The sequence below is a fragment of the Cupressus sempervirens genome, chromosome 4 (genome assembly GCF_028749045.1).
Source record: "Cupressus sempervirens isolate cs-2001-9-10 chromosome 4, ASM2874904v1, whole genome shotgun sequence".
In the NCBI taxonomy this organism is placed as follows: domain Eukaryota; kingdom Viridiplantae; phylum Streptophyta; class Pinopsida; order Cupressales; family Cupressaceae; genus Cupressus; species Cupressus sempervirens.
The window spans coordinates 106,613,137-106,635,897 of record NC_143121.1 but is presented as its reverse complement, the minus strand read 5'-3'; the positions used below and the strand labels follow the sequence as shown (position 1 = coordinate 106,635,897).

General features: G+C 30.9%; 1 protein-coding gene across 1 annotated transcript; it reads left to right on the top strand.

Annotated features, from left to right (window-relative positions):
* Positions 1-220: 220 nt before the first annotated feature.
* LOC149560168 (bidirectional sugar transporter SWEET5-like) lies at positions 221-2,739 on the top strand. Its single transcript, XM_089823566.1, has 6 exons — positions 221-403; positions 1,131-1,167; positions 1,276-1,492; positions 1,647-1,808; positions 2,053-2,172; positions 2,274-2,739. Exons 1-6 carry the CDS (start codon positions 367-369, stop codon positions 2,496-2,498), a joined length of 798 nt encoding a protein of 265 aa, XP_089679692.1. The 5' UTR covers positions 221-366; the 3' UTR covers positions 2,499-2,739.
* The last annotated feature ends 20,022 nt before the right edge of the window (positions 2,740-22,761 follow it).

Genomic DNA, 22,761 nt, shown 5'->3' with positions numbered 1-22,761 from the left:
TTAGGAAAAAGAAACATACCCCAAATATTGTAGGTATTATAGTGAGCTGTTTTCCAATAGGTCTGATGTCTAAAGCTACCCCAAATTTGTTCACGCGTGCCTTGTTGGTCACCGACTTAAAATACAAGTGATTCCATCTAAAAAATTTCAGTGCAGATGATGAGATGATGCAGTGCAGCATGAAGGCCTATTAAAGGACCTAAAAGTTTTCCCAATTTCATCCCTTCTTGTGCTGATTTCAATTAGCACTAGAAAGGACCTAAAAATCTTCCCAATTTCATCCCTTCTTGTGCTGAATTAGCGCTAGTTTTTTCTTTTCTTTTTTTCCCTTTTGCATACTGCAATAACAGTTTCTTCTTCTCTTCAATGGCCTTTCATCTGCTGGTTGTGGTGGGAATCATTGGTATTCCATCTAAAACTTTTGTTCCTTAGAGTGAAATGTAAATATATTCTAGGTCATCTAGATTTCTGAACTGTCTTCTGTGTTCATCGATTTCAAGACTTAGAAACATGGGAGATATAGACCTATATTGGTTGTAGCTTATTTTTGTTGATCTAAATTGGAATTATCATGTCTATAATGAATCATGGTGAAGATAAAATATTTAAAATATTCGAATGAAGTGCAGGATTTCATGTAGTCAGGATTCGGTTTCTAGAATAGTCAGAGAAGAATAATGGTGGCTATTAGATCTTGGTTTAAGGGAGAGTAAATCAGTGATTTCTATTCAAGATTTTCGTTTTAAGATGGTCGGCGATTAATGCCTATAACTCAAGTTCCATTAATTCAATTGCATCATAAAAAGCATACCCCGTCCTTAAGCCCCAAGGGATTTATATTTTGGTTCCTTTGCATTGAAATAATTTGTATGTGTATTGACATTTGTGTGTGTAGGCTTTGTAGTGTACCTGATTTGCATATGAATTTCGATAAAGTTCTTTCTAATTTGTATGAAGGAGTTTTTCTTTAGGTTTTAGAGGTCATTTTTATGTGCACGTTTTCCTGTGTATTTGTGGGATTGTTCATAATTTTTTTCCTCATGGTTTAACGTTTATTAGTTAATCTTGTTATTCATTTGGATTTATAAGATTTGGGCTGTATTAATGTCCCATATTTGTTTGTGGTGCAGGAAATATAACGTCACTGGCACTCTTCTTATCACCTATGTAAGTACAACAGATTAATCTGAATTAAAAACTTGTGTAATGTGAGCTTTCGCTACTGATCAAGATAGCAAGCTTATATATATATTCTCTTGGCTTTGAAAATTACAGGACTACATTCTGGGTGATATACAAGCTTAAGTCTACCCAAGATTACTCAGGACTTCCATATGTGTGTACCTTGTTCAACTGTTGTCTTTGGCTACTCTACGGGGCTCCATTTGTTAAACCACACAGCACTTTGCTGCTCACCATCAATGGCGCGGGCTTTGTTTTGCAGATATTCTATGTCTTGTCCTTTCTGACATTTGCCCTCCAGAAGAAGAAGGTAACGCATTATGCCAGCTTTAGGTTGTGCCTGAAGGCCATCAGACGCCTTCTAGATTTTCTCTGTCTTTTGAACAGTGTGAATGCATGGCTAGATTCCATACAAAATTCATGGTGAATTTTTCTGACACGGATTCCTTGAATTTGTCTTGCAGGTAAAAACTGCCCGGTTAGCCATTGCAATGATGGTTGCTTTTGTCCTTGTAGTCGTAGTAACAATTTATGGGCTACACACATACAACGTCAGACAGTTACTGGTTGGCACTTTAGGTGTGATCCTTTCAATTGTTATGTATGCCTCCCCATTTTCAATTGTGGTGAGTTTTCAATCCATTCTTCTTCTCAATTCAAAAGAAAATTGTAGAAAAACTGTGCAAAAGTAAAATACAATTGTCAATTTCTAAAAAAAAATAGTTGAAAATTCGAAATTCTAATTTCTACCGAAAGTGACAATAGGAAATTAAAAAAATCTGGTCCCTCCCCAAAAACACTAGCAGAAGTTAAGTAGCAGAACAAATTTGTCCTTTCATGAATGTTAATGTGTTACTGTTTTATTTTCAGGGAGACGTTATCAAAACCAAAAGTGTGAAGTATATGCCATTTCTTGTCTCACTATTCACTACGCTAAACGCACTTGTCTGGTCTGCATACTCTGTATTGGCCAAGGATATCTTTATAGCTGTAAGCTTCTCTCTTTTCCTAGTGCCATTTACAACTATATTCTTCCTGTGATTATTTGAAACTATACACAGTTTTCCTGATTATTATTCTTGTCCTTTCAGGTACCCAGTTGCATTGGCTTCCTTTTAGGAGTAGCGCAGCTTGTTGTTTACCTCATTTACAGAAGGTCGGAGCCTGTTTTACCTGTGTCTACTGAGCTTCAAGAACTTCCTGAAGCGAAAAAGATAGACGATGTATTTGACCTGCCTACCCTTATAGTGGAGGCAGAAACCTCAAATGTTGTCATAGTGGCTGCAGTGACTCAAGAAGCTAGTGATAAAGTTTGATTTTATTTTCATTGGTCAATGACTAGGAAGATTTATACAGGGTACAGTCTCCTCTGTTACCCAGACTCTACTCAAATCAGCATTAGCTGATAAGGAGGAGGAATACGGCTATCTAGGAAACATGTGAACCAATGGCTATGTGAAAGAAAAAATATAGAGACATTTTTACCCCTTTAAGGAGCTTGCTTGTAACCTTTTGGTTCCTACTTTTCAGTAATGAACTATTCGGGAATTCTTCTAACTACTATACTTGCATGACTACGCACTTCTTCTTTCATAGTACTGAAATTGTACTGGTGGAATGTCACATTTGTAAGCATAATAGTATTGTCCGGACAATAATAACTCATGTCATACAAAGAAACAAAATCAACGATTGTAAATAAAAAAAAAAAGGAAGTCAATAGTTACTAGATGCTCAAGCTGATGGGCGGTGGCTGCATTAGCAACAAAGTAAAGAAATTATGAGTGAGAAGTCCTATAAACTTTAACACTCAAGATTGAATTGCACGATGTGTTAAAATGGATGGATGATGTGTCAAAAGGTACGAATGATGTGATAGGTGAAAATGCAGTTGCCAAACCTTAAACAGGACCTAAATGATGTATTACATAGAGGGGACATTTTATTAAAGGCACATTGACCACTTAGACATTTTTTCCAAAGGAAACAAACGGTAGAATGTCTTTTCAATGCATAGAGGAGATCTCTAAAAAATATTCTTATATACCGAATCAACGATGATTAAGCTGAAAAATAATTTTGTGAGATATTTTATGGTTCTATTAGAAGAGATTTTGATGGTGATACTAAACTAATAAGATTTCATTGGGTTGAATATGCTAGTTTTATTTAATAATGAAACATAAAAAATCAATTAAGAATATCATATCACTTGTATTATTAGAAATTGCTATTATAATTAAATATCAAAATTTCATTAAAAAAATTATAATAAAGCTAGTAGTTATCCCATGTGCTTTTGTGCATCGAACATGAGGTGATAGAAATTTTGATTATTTTTTAAAGGTAAAGTATACTGCAAAATTCATCAATACTAATAAAAAATTCTATGAAATCTAGAAGTTGCAAATTAGTACAATGAGAGTTGAAATCTAAAGATTAAATAAGACTAAAAATATGTGTATCATTATTTATTGATTTATTTAGTTTATTTCAATATTTCTTTTTTAAATTAGATTATACATTAAATTAGATTATATTTCTTTTTAAAATTAGATTATGCTTTAAATTAGATTATATTTCTACTGTACTATATATCACAATGAAGATTATGGAAAGAACCTTCCCAAGGCAGCACGTGGAATGCTAGGGGTTTAAATGCTCCTAGCAAGAAACACTTACTTAAACATAATTTAAAACAATTTGATTATGACATTATTACGTTACAAGAAACAAAACTGAATAAGGAATAAGGAATTAAGCTAGAAAAGAGATTAGGTAGTTGGAACATTAACTTACATGAATTTAGAGGAGCCTCAAGGGGATTAGGAATGATTTAGAATCTCAAGAAAGTAACTCTAAATGTTCTAAAATCAAATTATTCATGGATGAGTAGCAGAATTAAAAGCATAAAGACTAACTTACAACTAATTCCAATAAACATCTATGGACCAATCCATAACATAGATTAAAAAAACCTTTTATGTGAAGAAATAAATCTATTTATTAATAATCACAACAATGAACTCATTATCCAAAATTGGAACCTTGTGTAAGGACAAGTAGGACCCTAATCCAGGGATAATGCTAGATGGGATAGTCCACAGGAAGATTGGCTCAAGATAAATTTTGACGGGGCCTCTAAAGGGAACCCGGGCTTTGCTAGTTGTGGAGTTGTTATTAGGAACTCATATGGTGAGAAAGTGGGATTTATGGCTATTCCTATTGGTTGTCAAACTAATCATGTGGTTGAAGCTTGTGTCACACTTCATGGTCTTATTTATGCTAAGAGTTTGAATTTGAGGAAGGTTTGGGGGGAAGGAGACTCTCTCAATATCATTAGCTATCTTAATAATATTACTAAATCTTCATGGACTATTAGCAATATTATTCTTCAGGCTAGTAATATTATCAAATCTTTGGATATATGTATTGTTACCCATAACTTTAGGGAAGCTAACCGTACTGCTGATTGGGCTACTAATGTGGCATGCCTGAGTGAGAAAAAGGTTGTTTGGGATAATAATGATCCATTACCTGTTGATGGTCACCACTTTATCAATTATGATAAATTGAGGTGTAGGAAATTTTTTTTTAATAATGATTATGTCAAAGATATGTAATTATGTGCTGATCACAATTAGGTTATGGTGGGTGATGATTTTTTGAATGCCAAGATTTATTACAAAAATTATGGGTTGTCATTTCCAAAATTTTCTTCAAATATTGATTTCATTTTGGTGACAGTGTGTATAGGGTTTTACAGAGAAAGCTCTCTAGTGACATTGTAGGGAAGAACATTGGAGGTAAAAGGAAGAGAGTGGAACCTACAAGCTACAAGGAATGGATGAAGAAAAAGGAGGTTTGGGACATTTTAAGGTGTGGAAATTTTACTGGATTTATGGAAAGGGTCAAAAGAAACAATCTCATCATAACACAACAATTCATCAAAACATGGCAGGATGACTCTATTTTGGTTGGAAACCAAAGAATGGAGGTGGCTGAAGAGATAATTATGGAATCAACTTCTATTGAGATAGGAAGTTGTCGGACAAGGCTATTAACGAATTCATGGAGTCAGCAAAAGAATGAAGCTAATTGGTGAAAATTGGTAACTCATATTTCAACCCTACCTCTATCTCTTGACCTTGGAGATTTGTTTTGTTTATTATAATTGAATAACTTACTCTAAATAGCCAATTCAAAAAGCTCTATGGTTATCATTTTATGTTAGCTAATCACTTTAGGCATGATGTAAGGATCAATTTCCCCTTTTACTTGAGGTAGTCTTTGAGTTTCTCTATTTAAGCTATCCAAAATGATCCAAATGGGGAACATGTGTGTCATGAGAATCTTATGGTTCTCATAATGAATGTTTTTAAATCCAAAAAAGCTAATAAACCTAGGGGCAGTTTGTAGGTGGTGGTGTATGACATGGAGGGCAGTCTCTCACAGAAAGGTTATAATTCAGATACTGAAGATGATGCAAAGGTGGTAATAAGAATTTGAAAAGGGGTATTGAGAATAGCTCATAAAAGAAGAAGAAGATTTCTTAAGGGAGTGACTCTAACCATGAAAGTGATTTTTTTGAGGAAATGGTGAGAGATTATCAGAAGAATAGGATCAGAGGTAAGGGTAAGGGCATTAAGGGTAATATTGATGATAGGGCTTTGTCCCCATCAGATGATGAACCTCTTGCCCATAGAATGGAGAGGAAGCTAAAATTTATGAGATTACAAGAGGAGAAGACTTAGAATACTATGAATAATACAACACTAGAAAGAAAGGATTATGGGGATCAAGAGAAAAGTTCGGATTTTGATAGGGATGAGGTAGAGATTGGCTATACAAAAGGCCTATTAGGAAAGCCTAGGACCATTATGAAGGAGATTGGTATTCTGAAACAACAAATGTAGTTAATTGGAAAGGAAGTTAAACAGGTTAGCAAACTGGCTAGAGGGGAGCATACTTTGGGTCAACATATTGACTAGCTTTCTAAGGTAATTGGAAATGCTAAAGAGGTTAAAAACCTTATGAGCAAGATTCTACATATTGAAGCTAATAATACGGTGTTGGAGAAGGCTTATAATGATAATCAGAAGAAGGTGACTAGACTAGAGACCAAGCTAAATAATATTGAAATGATGATCAAGCCAATGGAAAATGATAATAGTAATTCGTTAAAGACCATGGCAGATAATAATAGTAATTCCTTAAAGACCATGGCAGATAATGTGAGTAGTCTCTTGAAAAAGCTTGAGCAAGAAAAAGGACAAGATTCCCCTTCAGTAGTTGACAACCAAGGTCCTAGTAAATAAACTCAGGCTCATTCTAAGAAGAATGAGGATATGAAAAAGATGGAAGAGATGAAGGCCACTGTGGAGAATATGCACATTCTGGTAGACCAGGCTGTTGCCCTGATAAAGACTATATAGCTATTTGGGTGTTGGTTTTTTTTGTCTTTTTGCTCTTCTTTTCAATTGTATTTTTGGTTGACCTCCTATTTCTCTATTTCACTTTGCTCTATTAGAAGGACTATTTTATGTTGTTCTTTTCTTTAAACTCTATTGCTATCTTTAGGCTTTTCTTTCATGATTCTTGTTATTATGTAAAAGGTTTCAGGTCCTTTAAAACCTATTTTTACTTAATCAAAACAATGAAGTCATTCTTATAAGTGGAGATTTGAATACTATCATGAATATAGATGAAAAATTTGGGGGCATCCAGCAAATTTCCCAAGCATCTATAGAATTTTAAAAATGGATAGACCATAAAAACCTATTCAATATTCCTATTAATAATGGTAAATACACATGGAATAATAAAAGGAAATACTTCTCTTTTATTGACAAGAAACTAGATAGATTCTTTCTCAAAGGAGAACTATGTGGATTAGACTTATATATTCAAGCATCAATTCTACCTATAGCAGGATCATACCACTATCCTATTAGAATTGAATTTTTTGAACCTACTAAACCTATCAAAAATTTGTTTAAATGTGAAAAATGTGACTTTCAGACAAAAAAAAATTTATGGAACTCATTAGAGAATGGTGGACTCAAGGTGATTTTAAAGGTTCCAGTATTTACATTTTGTTTGTAAGATGAAAATGATTTAAAAAAATATACTTAAGTGGAATAAAGAATAATTCAATAATATATTTAAAGAAAAAATAGACAACAAAGAAAGCTTAAAAAAATTAAACACAAAAGTAATTAAAGAAGATATGAATAATAAGAACATATTTCTAGATAAAGAACTACTCGTGAGGAAGGAAAACATTCTAGCAAAGGAAGAATTCTTCTAGAGGCAAAAAATCAAGAGAAAAATGGTTAGAAGAGGGAGACTATAATACAATTTTTTTTTTTATAATAGAACTTTGTACAATAGAGCTAAAAACAAAATTATTAGAATTAAAGACTCGTCAGGTTGTATCACTAAAAATCCTGACACTATAGCAAAGATTTTGGTAGGTCATTTCAATAACTTATTAAATAATTATGATAGTTCAAATATGATAGCTCAAGTAAAAATATTTGAAGATATACCAAAAGTAGTTTCTATAGAAGATAATAAAGCATTAAATACACCTATATCTCTAGAAGAAATCATATCTACATTATTCAACATGAACCCTGGTAGTTCTCTAGGTCTAGATGGATTCCAAGCTTTCTTCTACCAAAAATGTTGGGATATCATCAAAATTGATCTTTGGAAATCCATTGAAGCTTCAAGAAATGGTGGTTTTTTACTTACATAAATTAATAATACATTTCTTACTTTGATACCCAAAAAAGATAACCTTGAAAAACCCATGGGATTTTAGACTTATAGCTCTTTGCAATACCATTTCTAAAATCATATCCAAAATTTTAGCAAATTGAATGAAACTAATTCTCCTAGAGCTTATATCAAAAGAACAAATGTGGTTTTTACCTAGAAGATTGATTCTTGATGAGATACTCATTATACAAGAACATTACACTTGGCCCATAAGAATAAAATGGCTCACATGTTCATGAAACTAGATAATTAGAATGCACATGATATGGTTGATTGGAGGTTTCTATGCAAAACTTTATAAGCCTTTGGATTCTCACACCAATGGAGTAATCTTATATATCAATGCATCTCAGCAACTAAATTTTTTGTTCTTACTAATGGAACTCCTAATTAAGGCTTCTTTGACACATCAAGAAGTATAAAACAAGGAGATCCATTATCTCCGTTCCTATACATCATCATGGGAGAAGCCTTCAGTGGAGCAATTACCAAAGCTCACACTAATAGAAAAACAAGTGAGATTACTGTAACAAAAAATGTCCCTTATATAACCAACCAACAATATGGAGATGATACCATTCTACTGGGAGAAAGTACAATAAAAGTGGCCCTAAACCTCAAAACTATCATTCAATAGTAAATGGAATCTCCAAATCAAAGAGTAAATGTTAAAAAGTCAAAAATAAAAATTCATTAACACTAAACTTGAAATAGAAAAATAGATCTATAATATTATAGGATTTAAAAGAGGTACACTCTCATGTAAATACTTAGGAATAGAGCTAGAAAAAGGTAGTAAAACTAACAAGGGATGGTATAGTATCCTTGATAAAATGGATAAAATGATAGGAGATTGGAAAGATAAATGAGTCACAAAAGTTGGTAAAGTTACAAAGATCAAAGTTGTCTTATCTACCCTCCCAACCTACCCCATGTCTTGCCTACCTCCATTGAAAAGTATTAATAACAAGCTTGAGGAAAAACTCAGAAGCTTCTTTTGGAATGACACTGAAGAACCAAAAAAATTGGCTCTTATAAAACAAGAGAAATTATGTAAACCAAAGGAATTAGGAGGTCTAGGTATCAAAAACTTAAGCTGGCAAAATGAAGCATTAGGGGCCAAACTAACTTGGTGACTATTCATAGAAAGAAATTAAAAAGGGAAAAAAATCTATATAAAAAATACCCAAATGCAGTTGATCCTTACTCCTTGTTTAGAATGAGGATCCTTCCTAAAGGATCCAAGAGCTAAAATTTTATAGTAAAAGCAGATACCTGATTAGTAAATATCTCACTTGGGATGTTTGTAATAGTCATGAAACTCTCTTCTGGGAGGACCCTTGAGATGGTCATTCCCCCATTAGGTAACATGGGTAACTCACCTAGTCTTAAAGATCAATTAGTCAAACTTTGGGGGTGTAAGGTCAGCAGTTATAAAACCAAAAAAGATATTAATGGTAGTATAAGTTGGGAATGAAAAACTTTAGATAATATTGACTTGGATCAAGTAGTAAAAAAGGTGTATGAAAAAATCACTCATAAGAGGAAAATAAAGCAATTAGTGAGATATGACAAACTCATATGGGAAACATCAAAAGATGGTAGATATAATGTTAAAAATGGATGTAGATTAATCATTCTTTCTGAAAGGTGGGAAGAAGTTAATATTCCCCTTAAACTTTGTTGGGATTCTTCCTGCCTGCCAAAGGTAGGCTTCTTTCTATGGACTACCTCCCAGAATAGGATTCTAACTACTAATAGACTCAAAAGATGGGCATTAAGGGCCTTCAAGTTATGTGTTATGTAACCATGACAGTGAAGATACTAATATTTTATTATATAATTGTCCATATATAGAACATTGTGGGAAATGGCTCTGACATATGTTGGGTTGGACTATGCCTTTGCCAAAATTGTTGGATGATCTTCTTGAGTATTGGCCAACTAATAGTAGTAGCCACATCTATGGTAAACTCTAGAATATTTCCCTAGCTATCTTTGTTTGGGAAGTATGCAAAGAAAGGAATATAAGAATATTTTATGACTATGATATAATTGTATGTGATATTACTAATAAAATCAAGGCCTATATTGTCTATCAAGGCCTTAGGAAAATCCTTAAAGAGGAAGGATCATTTTTAGAATGGGATGGTGAAAAAGAGGTGGAAAAACCTAATTAATCCCCCACTTGTGTATAAAACAAAAAGAATAAAAAGGCAAGCAATAAATGTAGATGGATTCCACCACCTAACAGTTGGAACAAATTAAATTTTGATGGAGCCTTGATAGGAAATCCTGGTACAATTGGAATATGATGCATCATTAAAAAAATTTTTGACAATTGGATCGCTAAAAGGCCTAAATCTATAGGATCAACCACTAACAACCTCATTGAATTAGAATTCCTTCAAGAAGATATCCAAATTTTCTTAAATCTAAGTATCTCAAAACATATTATTGAAGGAGATTCATAGATTTTCCTAAATGCCATTAGAAAAAGGGATACACCAAACTAGGTTTTAAATACTTAACTAGAAGAAGTTCTAAATCTCCTGGACCTCTTTGAAGATATTTAGATTCTACTTATTTACTAGGAAGGTAATAAAAAGGTAGATCATTCAGAAAATAAGGGTGCTAATGGTGAAAATATCTTAATCTACAATTACAAGTAACCCAACCAGAAATTGAATAGCTATCTTAACCAAAATTAGATAATGTAACTCTCATTCTTATTAGCTAAATTAGCCTTGAAGGATAATTTAGATAATAAGGATACTAACAAATATAACTTCTTAATAACTTTTAGATATCTATGTCTATATATGTATATATACACCTAAAAATCTGTGTGTGTGTGTGTGTGTGTGTGTGGGCACATGCGTGTGCATGTGCATGTGTCCATGCATGCATGCATGTGTGTGTGCATGTGTGTGTGTCAACATGTTGAACCTTGTGAGCATTTTCCACTCATAGAAAACAAAGGGACAGATGGAGAAGAATTTTTAGTTATTAGTGTAGACATTGAAAGAGTTAAAAACATAATTCAAAAATAATAATTGAAAAGAATTTTTAATTCAAAATTAAAAGTAGTTAAGGCAATAATACCTCCATATGTGAAAGAAAATAAATTTAAGAATGAGGAAATTACTAAGTCTATCTTAGAACATGTTTTTTGAATCCTATAAGTTTTTTAATCCCTAGCTCTAATCTTTCTCTTGGTTGCTTGTTTCTAATTTTATTTTGTCTCCAAACATGTGTAATCTCCTTATTATTCCCCTGAACTTATCATCATTGCTTGACACTAGGTATCATCTTATTTCAGCATTATATGGTTTCCTTTAGCTAGCATCAGTAGATGACATCAATTAATCTCAGCTCTTCTAGATCCTCCATTTGAGTTTGATAGTATTCTATTTAACTTCATCTAGGTATTTAATGCTAATCTTTCCCTGACTTTTTTTATCTTGATTTAGCTTCAGTCTTAGTATGGAAACTAATGTTAGTTTATTTCATTCCTCCTAGTTTTGTACCATGGCATTTAGAGGTAATGTTAAAATAGAAAGATGAAACCATCTTTTCCATCTTGTGGATGACCTGACTAGGATTGCTATTAACCATGACTTAGGGGAAGGTGTTTTCAATTATGACTTCTCTTGGAGAACCAATGATGACATTGTAGGTTTCTTTATAGATTGTCTAACTAGAGTGAAAGTGGAGAAGTGGGCTATTATCAATCTTTGTTATAATGTATTCAATCAAACTTGGTGTGTAGGTCTTGAAGAAGTTGTTGAGAGTATAGATGAGAAGATTAGGATCCCTATACTATAGCTTTAAATAGCATATCTTCTTGTGAGCTTTGAGTTGGCCGTTTTCCCTAGACGTCCCTCTCTGGTAATATCAGAAAATGCCTTAATTTGTCAAGAGTGGTAAAAAAATGGAAGGCAATATCCATTTTCTTCTTAAGTGGAGAGGGATCATAGAAGATCATAGCAAGGCCCCTAGCTCAGGAACTATCTCTATATCTTCAATTCCTATACTCAACAAGGAGTGGAGCTTGATAACCTAGAAGCTTTGGAATTTTGTATCCTGAATATGAAAAAGTTGAGTAGGGAGAAAATTGCCTTTGAATTTCCACCAAACTTCCAAACTAAGAACCCTAAGGACATAGAAGAAATCATCATGGTGTACTAGAAAAAGCAAGGTTAAGATTATTGGCATCCCCTACTCGATATTTTTTTATCATCTCAAATGCTAGTTGGAGTTTCTTACTTCTTGTTACTCCTTTCTTCCCTTTTGGCATATCTATATTTCAAACAGTGTCAAATTATGTATCTTAGTTTCCACCTTCTTCATTGTTTGGGTCCTCGCTTCTATTTTGGCCCATCCCTTTCTCTGTGCTTCTACTATTATCTTATTATTTTGATAGGCTTCACTTGTCCTGGGCAATCAGTTTTAATATATCTCCTGTACATCTCATTTCAGAATGGAATTATAGTTCTTGATAAATTTGTTTTTTTTTAGTTTTGTCAACATTTGTATGATACTTGTAGGCTTTGCATATCTATTTTCTTCTATATGTATGAATAATGTTAGAATCTCAGTATTACCTTCAAAAATTGGTAATATCAGTCTGCAAGTTTATATTTCACACATTGCAATTCATGCATAAATGATTAGATTTAAATTAAGAAGTTCAAAATATGAAAGAAACATATAAGGAAATAAATAAATCAACTATAGTAAGCAACAACAAAGAGGTAATGAAATATTTTAATGGAAACTATTTATCACTCCTAATCCTTTCCAATATAGTAATGTATAGTATGATTGGTTTATTCACTAATTTGGATACTATAAGTGTGTATAAACATCAAAAGGACATGAACATTAAAATTGATAAATTAGCTAGCATTCTACCAACTCATAATAAGCTACATATAGCTAGGGGAAAAAGTGTTAAATTTGTTATAAAAAAGGTTCTTTCATCCAGTCTATTTTGATCTCTTCATTTACTTTTATTGGTCTAATACTACTAACCCTTGTAGAAAGAAAGGTCATCTTTGATATGCAAGTTAGTATAGAAGTACAATCTCAAGAGGCATATGTAGTTTTGACTAGCATCATAAGTATGAATTTGGAAGACAAGTTGAATACTACAAAAAAGGTTATTCCTCTCAATATTAGATATAATAATTGGACATCATAAGATCTCATTAATCAAGAATATACTGGGGAATACCCCTTTTAATATATATATAACATAGGAGCTTGGTCTTGATCAAAATTGGAGGTTTTTTTACCCCATTCTTTCCTAACATTGCCCATTTGAATGGATAACAATGTAAGTTTCTTTTTAACATCTATATATAATATAAAGGCTTTGGCCATTTACCAATTATAAAACAATGAGATTACTAGCGTAATTTTAATAGTCTTTTTCCCTTTATTTTTAACCTTTCATTTCCAAGTTTTTAAGGTGTGTCTTATGTACAATTTTTTATTTAAGACAATTTATATTAATTTTTTCTACAAGAATATGTCATTTCCGTCAAAATTAAAATTCTCAAACAATTATATGATTAATTAGATTGTTGGTGTAAATAAGTATTCACTATTTACACTTTACTTATGTTTACTTAGGTCAATGCATTATTTTATTATTTATTAGGTTAGACACCTTGGAGTATGCACACTCATATAAGTTGTCATGTTGACAACATAGGAGTACACAACTCTAATTTAGCACATGGTGTCTAGAACACTGGAGTTTGCATAAACAAATGAGTTCTTATGTAGACAACATAATTGTTCACACTATTATTCTAGGACATGTTGTCTACAATATAATTGTATGTGTTAAACCTTTGTAGTCTTATCGTCTCATCATCGCACTAACTCTTGTGCTTAATGGAGGATAACCCACACTTGGTGGACATGTGCCCGGTTGTATAACTTATCATGTTGTTAACTCCTAGGCATTCTAGATGCATCATAGGGGCATTTATATATAGGCACTTCTAATGTACTAAACAATGAATTGAATATTGTATCATTATTTTGATCATACTTTATTGGTCTTTTGTGCTAGTTATTGTGCTTCTTGGTCTTGGGTAAATTTTTCCTAAGGAAAATTCTTACATAGATGATAAATTGTATGTGACATTAAAAAATTTATCTTTTTAGATTATTTTTTTATTTTCATTTAATTCTTTTAGGGAAAATTAAATTCATAAAATATATTTTATATAGTTATCAAGTTTATAAAAGTTTTCCACCTTATTCAAATATTGTTCACATCTTGTTTAACATATCTAGCTCTCTGTATTTCTTAGAATTTCTAGGACCTAAAACCATTGCCTATAGTTCCGAAAAGCCTAGAACATGAACTAATGAAAATAAAAAACAAATCAAAAGTTCCTTATTTCATTTTCATAAAAAGAATTCAATTTTTTATTGTGAAAATATGTTTCTAATATTAAAATACTTTTAATTAACAAAATTTTCTAATTTAACAAAAAAATTGTATAAATCTATAGAAAATAATTTTAAATAAAATATAAATTAAAAAATTTTCAATCACCAAATCATAAGAAAGTGAAATAGATTCTATTATTAAAAATAAATTACTTTTTATAGATTAATTTTTTAATAAATATATTTATTTATTATAAAGTTATTTTTAAAAACATATATCTTTCAAAAATTTGAAGTTTCTTTTTTTTAGATTTTCTAATTTTATAAATTTTTCTTCTATTATTAAAATATTAAAATATAAAAAGTTAATTTATATTAAAGATCTTTCAAAATATGAATTTTCCTCTTTATTAGATTTTCATCATTTATAAAATTTATTTTTATTATTGAAATATTAAAATATATAAACGTTAAATCATTAAATTGATACAAACTTTTAAAATATTGTAAGTGTTCATTGTAATTGTAAACTCAATACTCTTTAAAAAAACTCTATTTTATTTATTTATTAGAGAAACACTAATTATAAAATCTTAATAATTTATACTTTAAAGGTTTAAATCTATTGTATTTACTTCATTGAAGTCATCCCATATATTTTTAGATATATTTGTTACAACTTGTACTAGTTAGATTGGTCAAGTAATACATTTCAATTGACCGAGGAGTTGTGAAAGGATACATATATAATAAAGTAAGGAATATAGAATCACTTAGGTATGAAGACTTAATAAAATACACAACTTATTAGATATCACATTTGACATCAATAGGTCAACATGAATAAAATATATAACTTATTGAATGCCAAAGATGTAATGAGGACCCCACTTTAAATTTATAGTAGCATTTGTAGCCTAAAAGACATAGACATTGTATATTTGACCAATAACTACATATAATATCATAAATAACAACCCTCTAAATCTTTATTATGCTCTGATAAGAAAACAAAATAAAATTCAGATTTCATAAATTTGACAAAAAAATATAAATCCTATAAAAATGCACAAAATATTAACATTACAAAAAATGATTCAAAGATTTGATAAACAAACTCACAGAAATCATAACAAGAAACTTACCTTGAGTTTTTGTATGAATTGTTTCATGCTCTCAACAATGTTGATCATGAAAATGGATAGAGAAATCCTACCCAGTGGACAAACAATTCTAAACAAACATGAAGAGAATATAGGGAAAACCTTTCGTGCAACAAACTCCACCATTGTGTTTTGAATAAAAGAGTTTGATTTTATACACAAATATTAAACAAAATCTTTTAAATGAGAAGTAGAAAATAGAACATAGAGATTGAATTAGAAATAATAGATTTTTTTATTATAAATAAAAGGCTAAATAATTGAGTAAAAATAGTAATTGACAAAAAGAAAAATTCATTATTGGAAAATATAAAAACCATAAAGACTAACAATTTTTGAGAAAAGAATAAATGAAAAAAATGTAAAACTCATATATCGACTTAATTACAAATTAATAATATAATAATTAAATATCACACATTATTTTTGTAATCTTTTCCTTACAATAGGCTCTAATGTATATTCCATATATTTTAAATTTCTCTTTTACTATATTTGTTAAATAAATGAATTAAATAATATTTAAAATTATAATATATTACAATCATAATATAATAACATCTAAACATATTTTTGCATTACTAAATATCACCCTAAAAAATTGCAACTTCGTAATTATAATAACTCAACTTGAAAACTTAAAAGCAAGGGAAATTTAATAAGATTCTAAAGCATAATCTTTTATCAAAAAAAACTTTATTATAAACTTTATAAAACTAATGCTCATTTCTTCATTAAAAGCTAAAAGCGTCAAAATCACAATTTGATAAGCCCCATAATATTACTGTATAGTTTTAGCAGACCAAAATTAACTTATATTACTCTTGCAGGAATAAAGACGCTGATGAACTTATGTATGATTGTTGTGACCTTGCATTCTGTAGTATGCCTCATCCGTACGAGAGGATACTAGTGGTCATGGGAACACAAGGGACTCAAGATTCCTAGGGGATTCCTCGGGTAACTTCCAACGTGATTCGTGCAATGACACTTTCCCACTTGCATAGTAGATTCCTACGTGTCTTTGTTGTGCCTCTGGGTCTAGATGTCGATCTATGTGTTGGAACCCTTGAGTTAGAATACTTTTAGGATTTCTTGGACTTGGAGAGTACTTTTGTTATGTGTTTTGATATCATGTTTGGGACTTGAGACTATCTCCTCAGCGCGGTGGGAGTGGACCATTTAGGTTCCACATGGTTGGGTGGTAGTTCTTTTTCACTCTTACCATTTGAGATCCGTCTATTGCTACCGTGGCTGGAGCTTCTTGGTATGCTTGTTTATCATGTATAGATGATGTTGTTTACTACACTTTATTCTAGTACATTAGATTTTTTTATGCATATGTTGTAGCATGTTTTAGGTGTGATATCCTTATTACTATTGTACCAACGATCTTATCGGTGACTTGGGATGTTACGCGTGGGGGATGGCTAGGGCCCAAGATGGTCTAATGATGCTATTGACAGTTGGGAGGAACCACACACTTAGATTAGTTGTGTTTTATGATAGATGGATACTTGTATTTCGTGTTGGATGTTTATATCTTTTATGATAGATGGATGTATCATTTATGGTATATGGTTTCATTTATTTTACTGTACATTGTATCATGGATTCGTGGAGGATGATGTATCTTTATTTCTACTTATGTATATTCTTTTAGCCTTTCATGCCCTGTGACATGTATAGTGGATGATTGAGCATTCTAAATTTCAGTTGCCGAGAGGCATTCAGAACAAATGTATATTATGGACATTGGACTTTTCATTATTCTTTCATGTGGATGTGGTAGTTGATAGACTTAAAATTAATTAAATTTAAATGTGACTCAACGTCTTGGGATCCATAAGGAATGTAACCTGTTATGCATTCTTATAGTTGATTGTATGTTACTGCTTCTGCTACTATGTGTATGATTATCTTTCTTGTTTAAAAAAAAAAAGGTTTAGCAAACTTAGTAAAAAATTTAGGTTAATTCTTTTCGATCCCTTAGTGGGGCGTTACAAAGGAGAAATTTTGAAAGGATATATACAATAAAGAAAGGAAGATACAATACTTAAGCATGATGGCTTAATAAAATATACAACTTATTAGATATCACATTTTGACATCAATAGGCCTACATGCCTAAAATATGTAACTTATTAGATGCCAAAGATGTAATGAGTACCCCACTTTAAATTTCTAGTAGAATTTGGAGCCTAAAAGACCTAGACTTTGTATATTTGACCAATAACTATGTACAATATCATAAATACATTATGCTCTAATAAGAAAAGAAAAAATATTTAGATTTCATACATAGGACAACAAAATATAAATCCTATAAAAATGAAAAAGATATTAACATTAAAAAAATGATTCAAAGATTCAATAAATACACTCACAAAATCATTACAACAGACTTACCTTGAGTTTTTGCATGAATTATCTCGTAGTGTCAACAATGTTGATCAAGGAAATGGATAGAGAAATCCTACCCACTTCACAAACAATTTTAAATAAACATGAAGAAAATATATCTGCACAAACATTTTAAAATTAACACGAAGAGAATATATTGGGAAAACCCTTCCCACAGCATTACATTTTGAATAAAAGAGTTTGTTTTTATATATATAAATATTAAACAAAATCCTTTAAATGAGGAGTAGAAAATAAAACTTGGAGATTGAATTAGAAATAATAGAGGTTTTTATTATAAATAAAGGTTAAGTATAATCCGTTAATTGAGTAGAAAATAATAATTGACAAAATAAAACAAAAAACAAAATCTTGCAAGTGATAATTTCCCTATAAACCTACTTGGCAAAAATATGTAAAAATGGAGATAAGCCTATCAACTTAGTTACAAATTAACATTATAATAATTAAATATGAAACATTATTTTCTTAATATTTTTCCTTACATAGTCTCTGATGTATATTCTATACTTTAAATTTCTATTTTACTATATTTTTAAATAAATGAATTAAACAATAATAAAATTCTAATATATTACAATTATAATATAATAACATCTAAACATACTCTTGCATTACTAAAATCACCCTAAAAAAATTTGCAAACTTCATAATTATAACTAGTATACCTAAAAATTTAATTCAATTTTTTTGTAAAATAAGCGGAGAGGTAAGAATGAATATAAATTTAGTAAATATTGTATTCAAATCAACACAAAAATTTCATTAATAAATTATTGTATTTGCTTTATATATATTATGCCTTGATATTAATACATCTATGAAACTAAAAAATTCAGCAAATCAAATTTAGACAATGATTTATTTCACCATGTGCAAATTTTAAAAAACTCGTATTCCATAAAAATCATAGCAACAAAAAAATGTGTATTTCTATATTGTTTTTCTGACATGTAAATGAATGTCAATTTTTTTTCAAAATGGAAAATGTTTACAGATTGCCACTGTAGAAAGCCTCTCGACTTAACAACTTAACTTGAAAACTAAAAACCATCAGAAATTTAATAAGATTCAAAAGCACAATATTTTATAAATGAAAACTTTATTATAAACTTTGAAAAACTAAAACTATCATTTCTTCATTAAAAGGTAAAAGTGTCAAAATCACAATTTGTAAAGTCTCAAAATATTATTGTATAGTTTCGGCAGACCAAATTTAACTTGCATTACTCTCAAAATATTATTGTATAGTTTCAGCAGACCAAATTTAACTTGCATTACTCTTGCAGGCATAAAGACGCTGATGAACTTGTGTATGATTGTTTCGGGTAATATCAATCTGACAAACGTGACCCCACCAAAAAATCTGTATTATTATTACCTGACAGAGCTGCACTAGTATTTTGATCTTTCTCAGTTTCCAATTATATGTTACCATCTCCAGGAAAAAATAAATATATTATTATATTATGTAGTGATGCCAAATTCATGGTTTTCAAGGAAGGTTGGTTTGACGAAAGCACAGGCTGTCACACGGCTACCCGGCCTCTAATATCTCAATTCATATTCGGGTGAGTACATTAGGTATGTACTATTTTATGTAGTCCACAAAATAGATTTAATTTTTAATTTCCTAACAATTGTACATCATTTAAGAGGTTATAGTGCGTTCTTTTCCTGTAAAGAGAAAAGCATTGGTGGCTGACGGTGGCTGGCCTGAACTCTACAATATCTTGACAAAAAAGGAATGACGTCTTTCTAAAGATAAAATTTATAATAAAGAACATAATTTTTCATTTTTTAGTTGTTTCTCGTTTTGGTGATGGTTTGCAGAGTGTGATTCAAAATAATTCTTAAAGATACAAACAATCTTTATTGGGAAAAAAAAATTTACTACTATGAATTGTAGAAACACATTTGCAATTATTAACATTATTTCTATCAATGTAGTTTAGTAAAAGAAACATTTTCAATTGGAGATGTACATAAATAAATAAAAGTGATGTGTGATGTACTTTAGTTTTTATACATTAACTCAATACTGAGATAAATGTGAGTCTAAATGAAAATCTTTTAATAAAGAATACAATAAGTATATAGGTGCAAACATTCTAAGTCCAACCATAATTAAATACACTAACACAAAATTAATTAACAATAACGTGTTTCTACTGAACAATTTTAGTGCTAATTGTATCGCTTCACTCTTTACATTCTTGTTAAATCATGTATATATAGTTAAGCAAATTTAATGAGTCAATGATGATTCTTTTAAAATCACAGGAACAATAATCAATAGAAAATAGAGCAAAATCTAGTTTTCAAAAGGATAAAAAAATAAAGAGTTTACATTAGAAGTACAATGTTTTGGGAGAACATAGCTCTAGTGCTTTATAAATCTCTCTTATGTATTTTTTTAATGTGCCAGATTTATAAAAAATACACATAAAGAAGGTGAAGATGTATTAACCGTTTCCTTCTATTAGCTCATTGTTCAAAGATAGGTACATTCTAGCATTTAGCTAAAGGATATCATCAACATTGTTGTGATATGATACTTAGTAACCATTTTCTTGGTTGTTCACATCCATTGAGTTTGTTATCTATTTTGATCCATGTAATTGCTTCTACAAATGTGTGTTGTAAACTAAGGTTAATAATAATATTTTCCTTCCTTTTATGTAGATGTAGCCAATTGGTGTTCAAACCTATGCAAAATCAGTGTTGCATCTTGTTTATTATTGTTTCTCATTTCTCTATACTACATTTCCATTTCATTAACTCATCAAGTTGTTAAAATTGGTATATAGGTGATAAAAAAAGGTTTTGAAATAACTAGGAAATGCGATGTTTTGGTGTCATTGAAAGATGGAGGAACTTGGCTCTTAAAATATGTTCCTCATATTTGAAAACCTAAAGGGAATTTGATATCTATAAGTCAACTCTATACTTAAGATTGCAATGTTTTCCTCTATTTTAATTCTTAGAAAGTAACCAAAGGAGTATTAATGAAGGTTTCCAAGGGAATTATAATTGGTAGTTTATACAATCTAGAGAATAATTGTCAAATGGGAGCTACTATGCAATGATGGGGACTTTCTATGAAACCCAAACTTGTAGGGTTCTCTACTAGACCTTATCTTCTAGGTCTAGTCTAGGACCAGTTCTCTAGTCCCTAGGTGTCACTCTAGACACCATCCACCTTACAAGATTCAACCTAGCTTCTAATCCACAAGAAACTCACCACCAAGGTTAATTCCCCTTTAACAATGTTTAATAGTTGTTTCTCCAAAGCCACTCGAAGTCTTCAAAACTCTAGTACAATATCTCCATGGATGGATGGGCCATAGACATCTACAATGCAAGCCTCTTGAACAAGTTTTTCTGCTCATTTCTCTTTCTTCCTACTCAATCTCTTCAAATCCTTAAAAAGTAGGGCTAGTTGGCCAAGAGCTCAAATTAGGCCTCCTAGTGTAGTTTTGACAAAATTACTCTAAAAATGCCTCAAGGGCCCTAGAAATAAATGACCACATTAGATACTCTTTCCGAGGGACTTCAATATTTTTTGTTTCTTAGGTTCCTTAGGTGTTTGTACAACCCTAACCCAAAAATGGCCTAAATCCTTAAGGTTAATAACACATAAGGGGTTTTGTTCTTGATCTTGATTGAAAAAGATTATTTCTCATTCACTTTGCCTCTCACAAGGTCTAAGAAATCTAATAAACACTTCTACATCTAGATTCCACACTCCTCAATACTTCCACCCATGTTTCATGCCACTCTTATGCCTCTTCCTCTTAGTTAGGTTCTTTCTGACTAGCCTAGGGTAAGGTACTAAAAATAAAGAGCCAGAATTTTAGGCCTCCAACTTAATTATTTCCATTTTACATTGAGTTCCCTTCTATGGTCCAATAGGTCATGATGTTCCCATGGTGGGATTTTATTGAAGAGGCATTTTTGTCTTCATCACTCTTGATGAACTAGTGAACTTGCCAAAGAAGAAAGATTTTTCAAACACACTAAAAATGCAAACAAAACAACCTAAAAATGCACAAAGAGAAATTAATTACATAGTTATAGTTGAAAAACATGTATAGAGATGGTTTTCATTCAATTAAATTAAATTTTATCTAGTTGCAAGAAAAACTGTGACAATGAATGCACAAAAACAGTTTACTATGTTCCTCAAAAATAATAATTATTTCCAAAAACCCCTTTATCAGGTTGAAGATGGCCTTATGTTCACCAAATCCATGAAATAAAAATACTCAAAGAGCTCCATAACTACCAATAGTCATTGTGAAACTTTTCAAGAAATGTTGTCATGACAACATAGCAAAATTACAATATTGTCAATGGCAACTTTTTGCATCATTGCTTCAAGCTTTCCTTGGACCTTCAAAATTTATGTCTTAGGACCAAAGTAGACTCCTTTTAAACTCCCTACATGTCTCATGGCTCATTTAGCCATTTTGGTGGGTCCAAGATCCAAGTTGCTCACCTAGTTGCAACTTATCACTTTTGAGGATGTGAGCAATTTTGTGTCAACTATTGAAAATTAACTCAACTTATATGATAAAAATATTAAACATATAAATACACTATTATTATTCTTAATACCTTATTATTAACTATTGGTTTTGTTAAAATGACTACAAGAAAAAATTGACCTAGGAGAGATAAGGTTTCAAATGCCCTACCCTAAGTGCTCTTGTACCATTCTCCCTTGCAAATAAGAAGTAAAGCTACTCCTGAAGAAACAAAATATTCACTAATGCCTAACTTCTTAAAT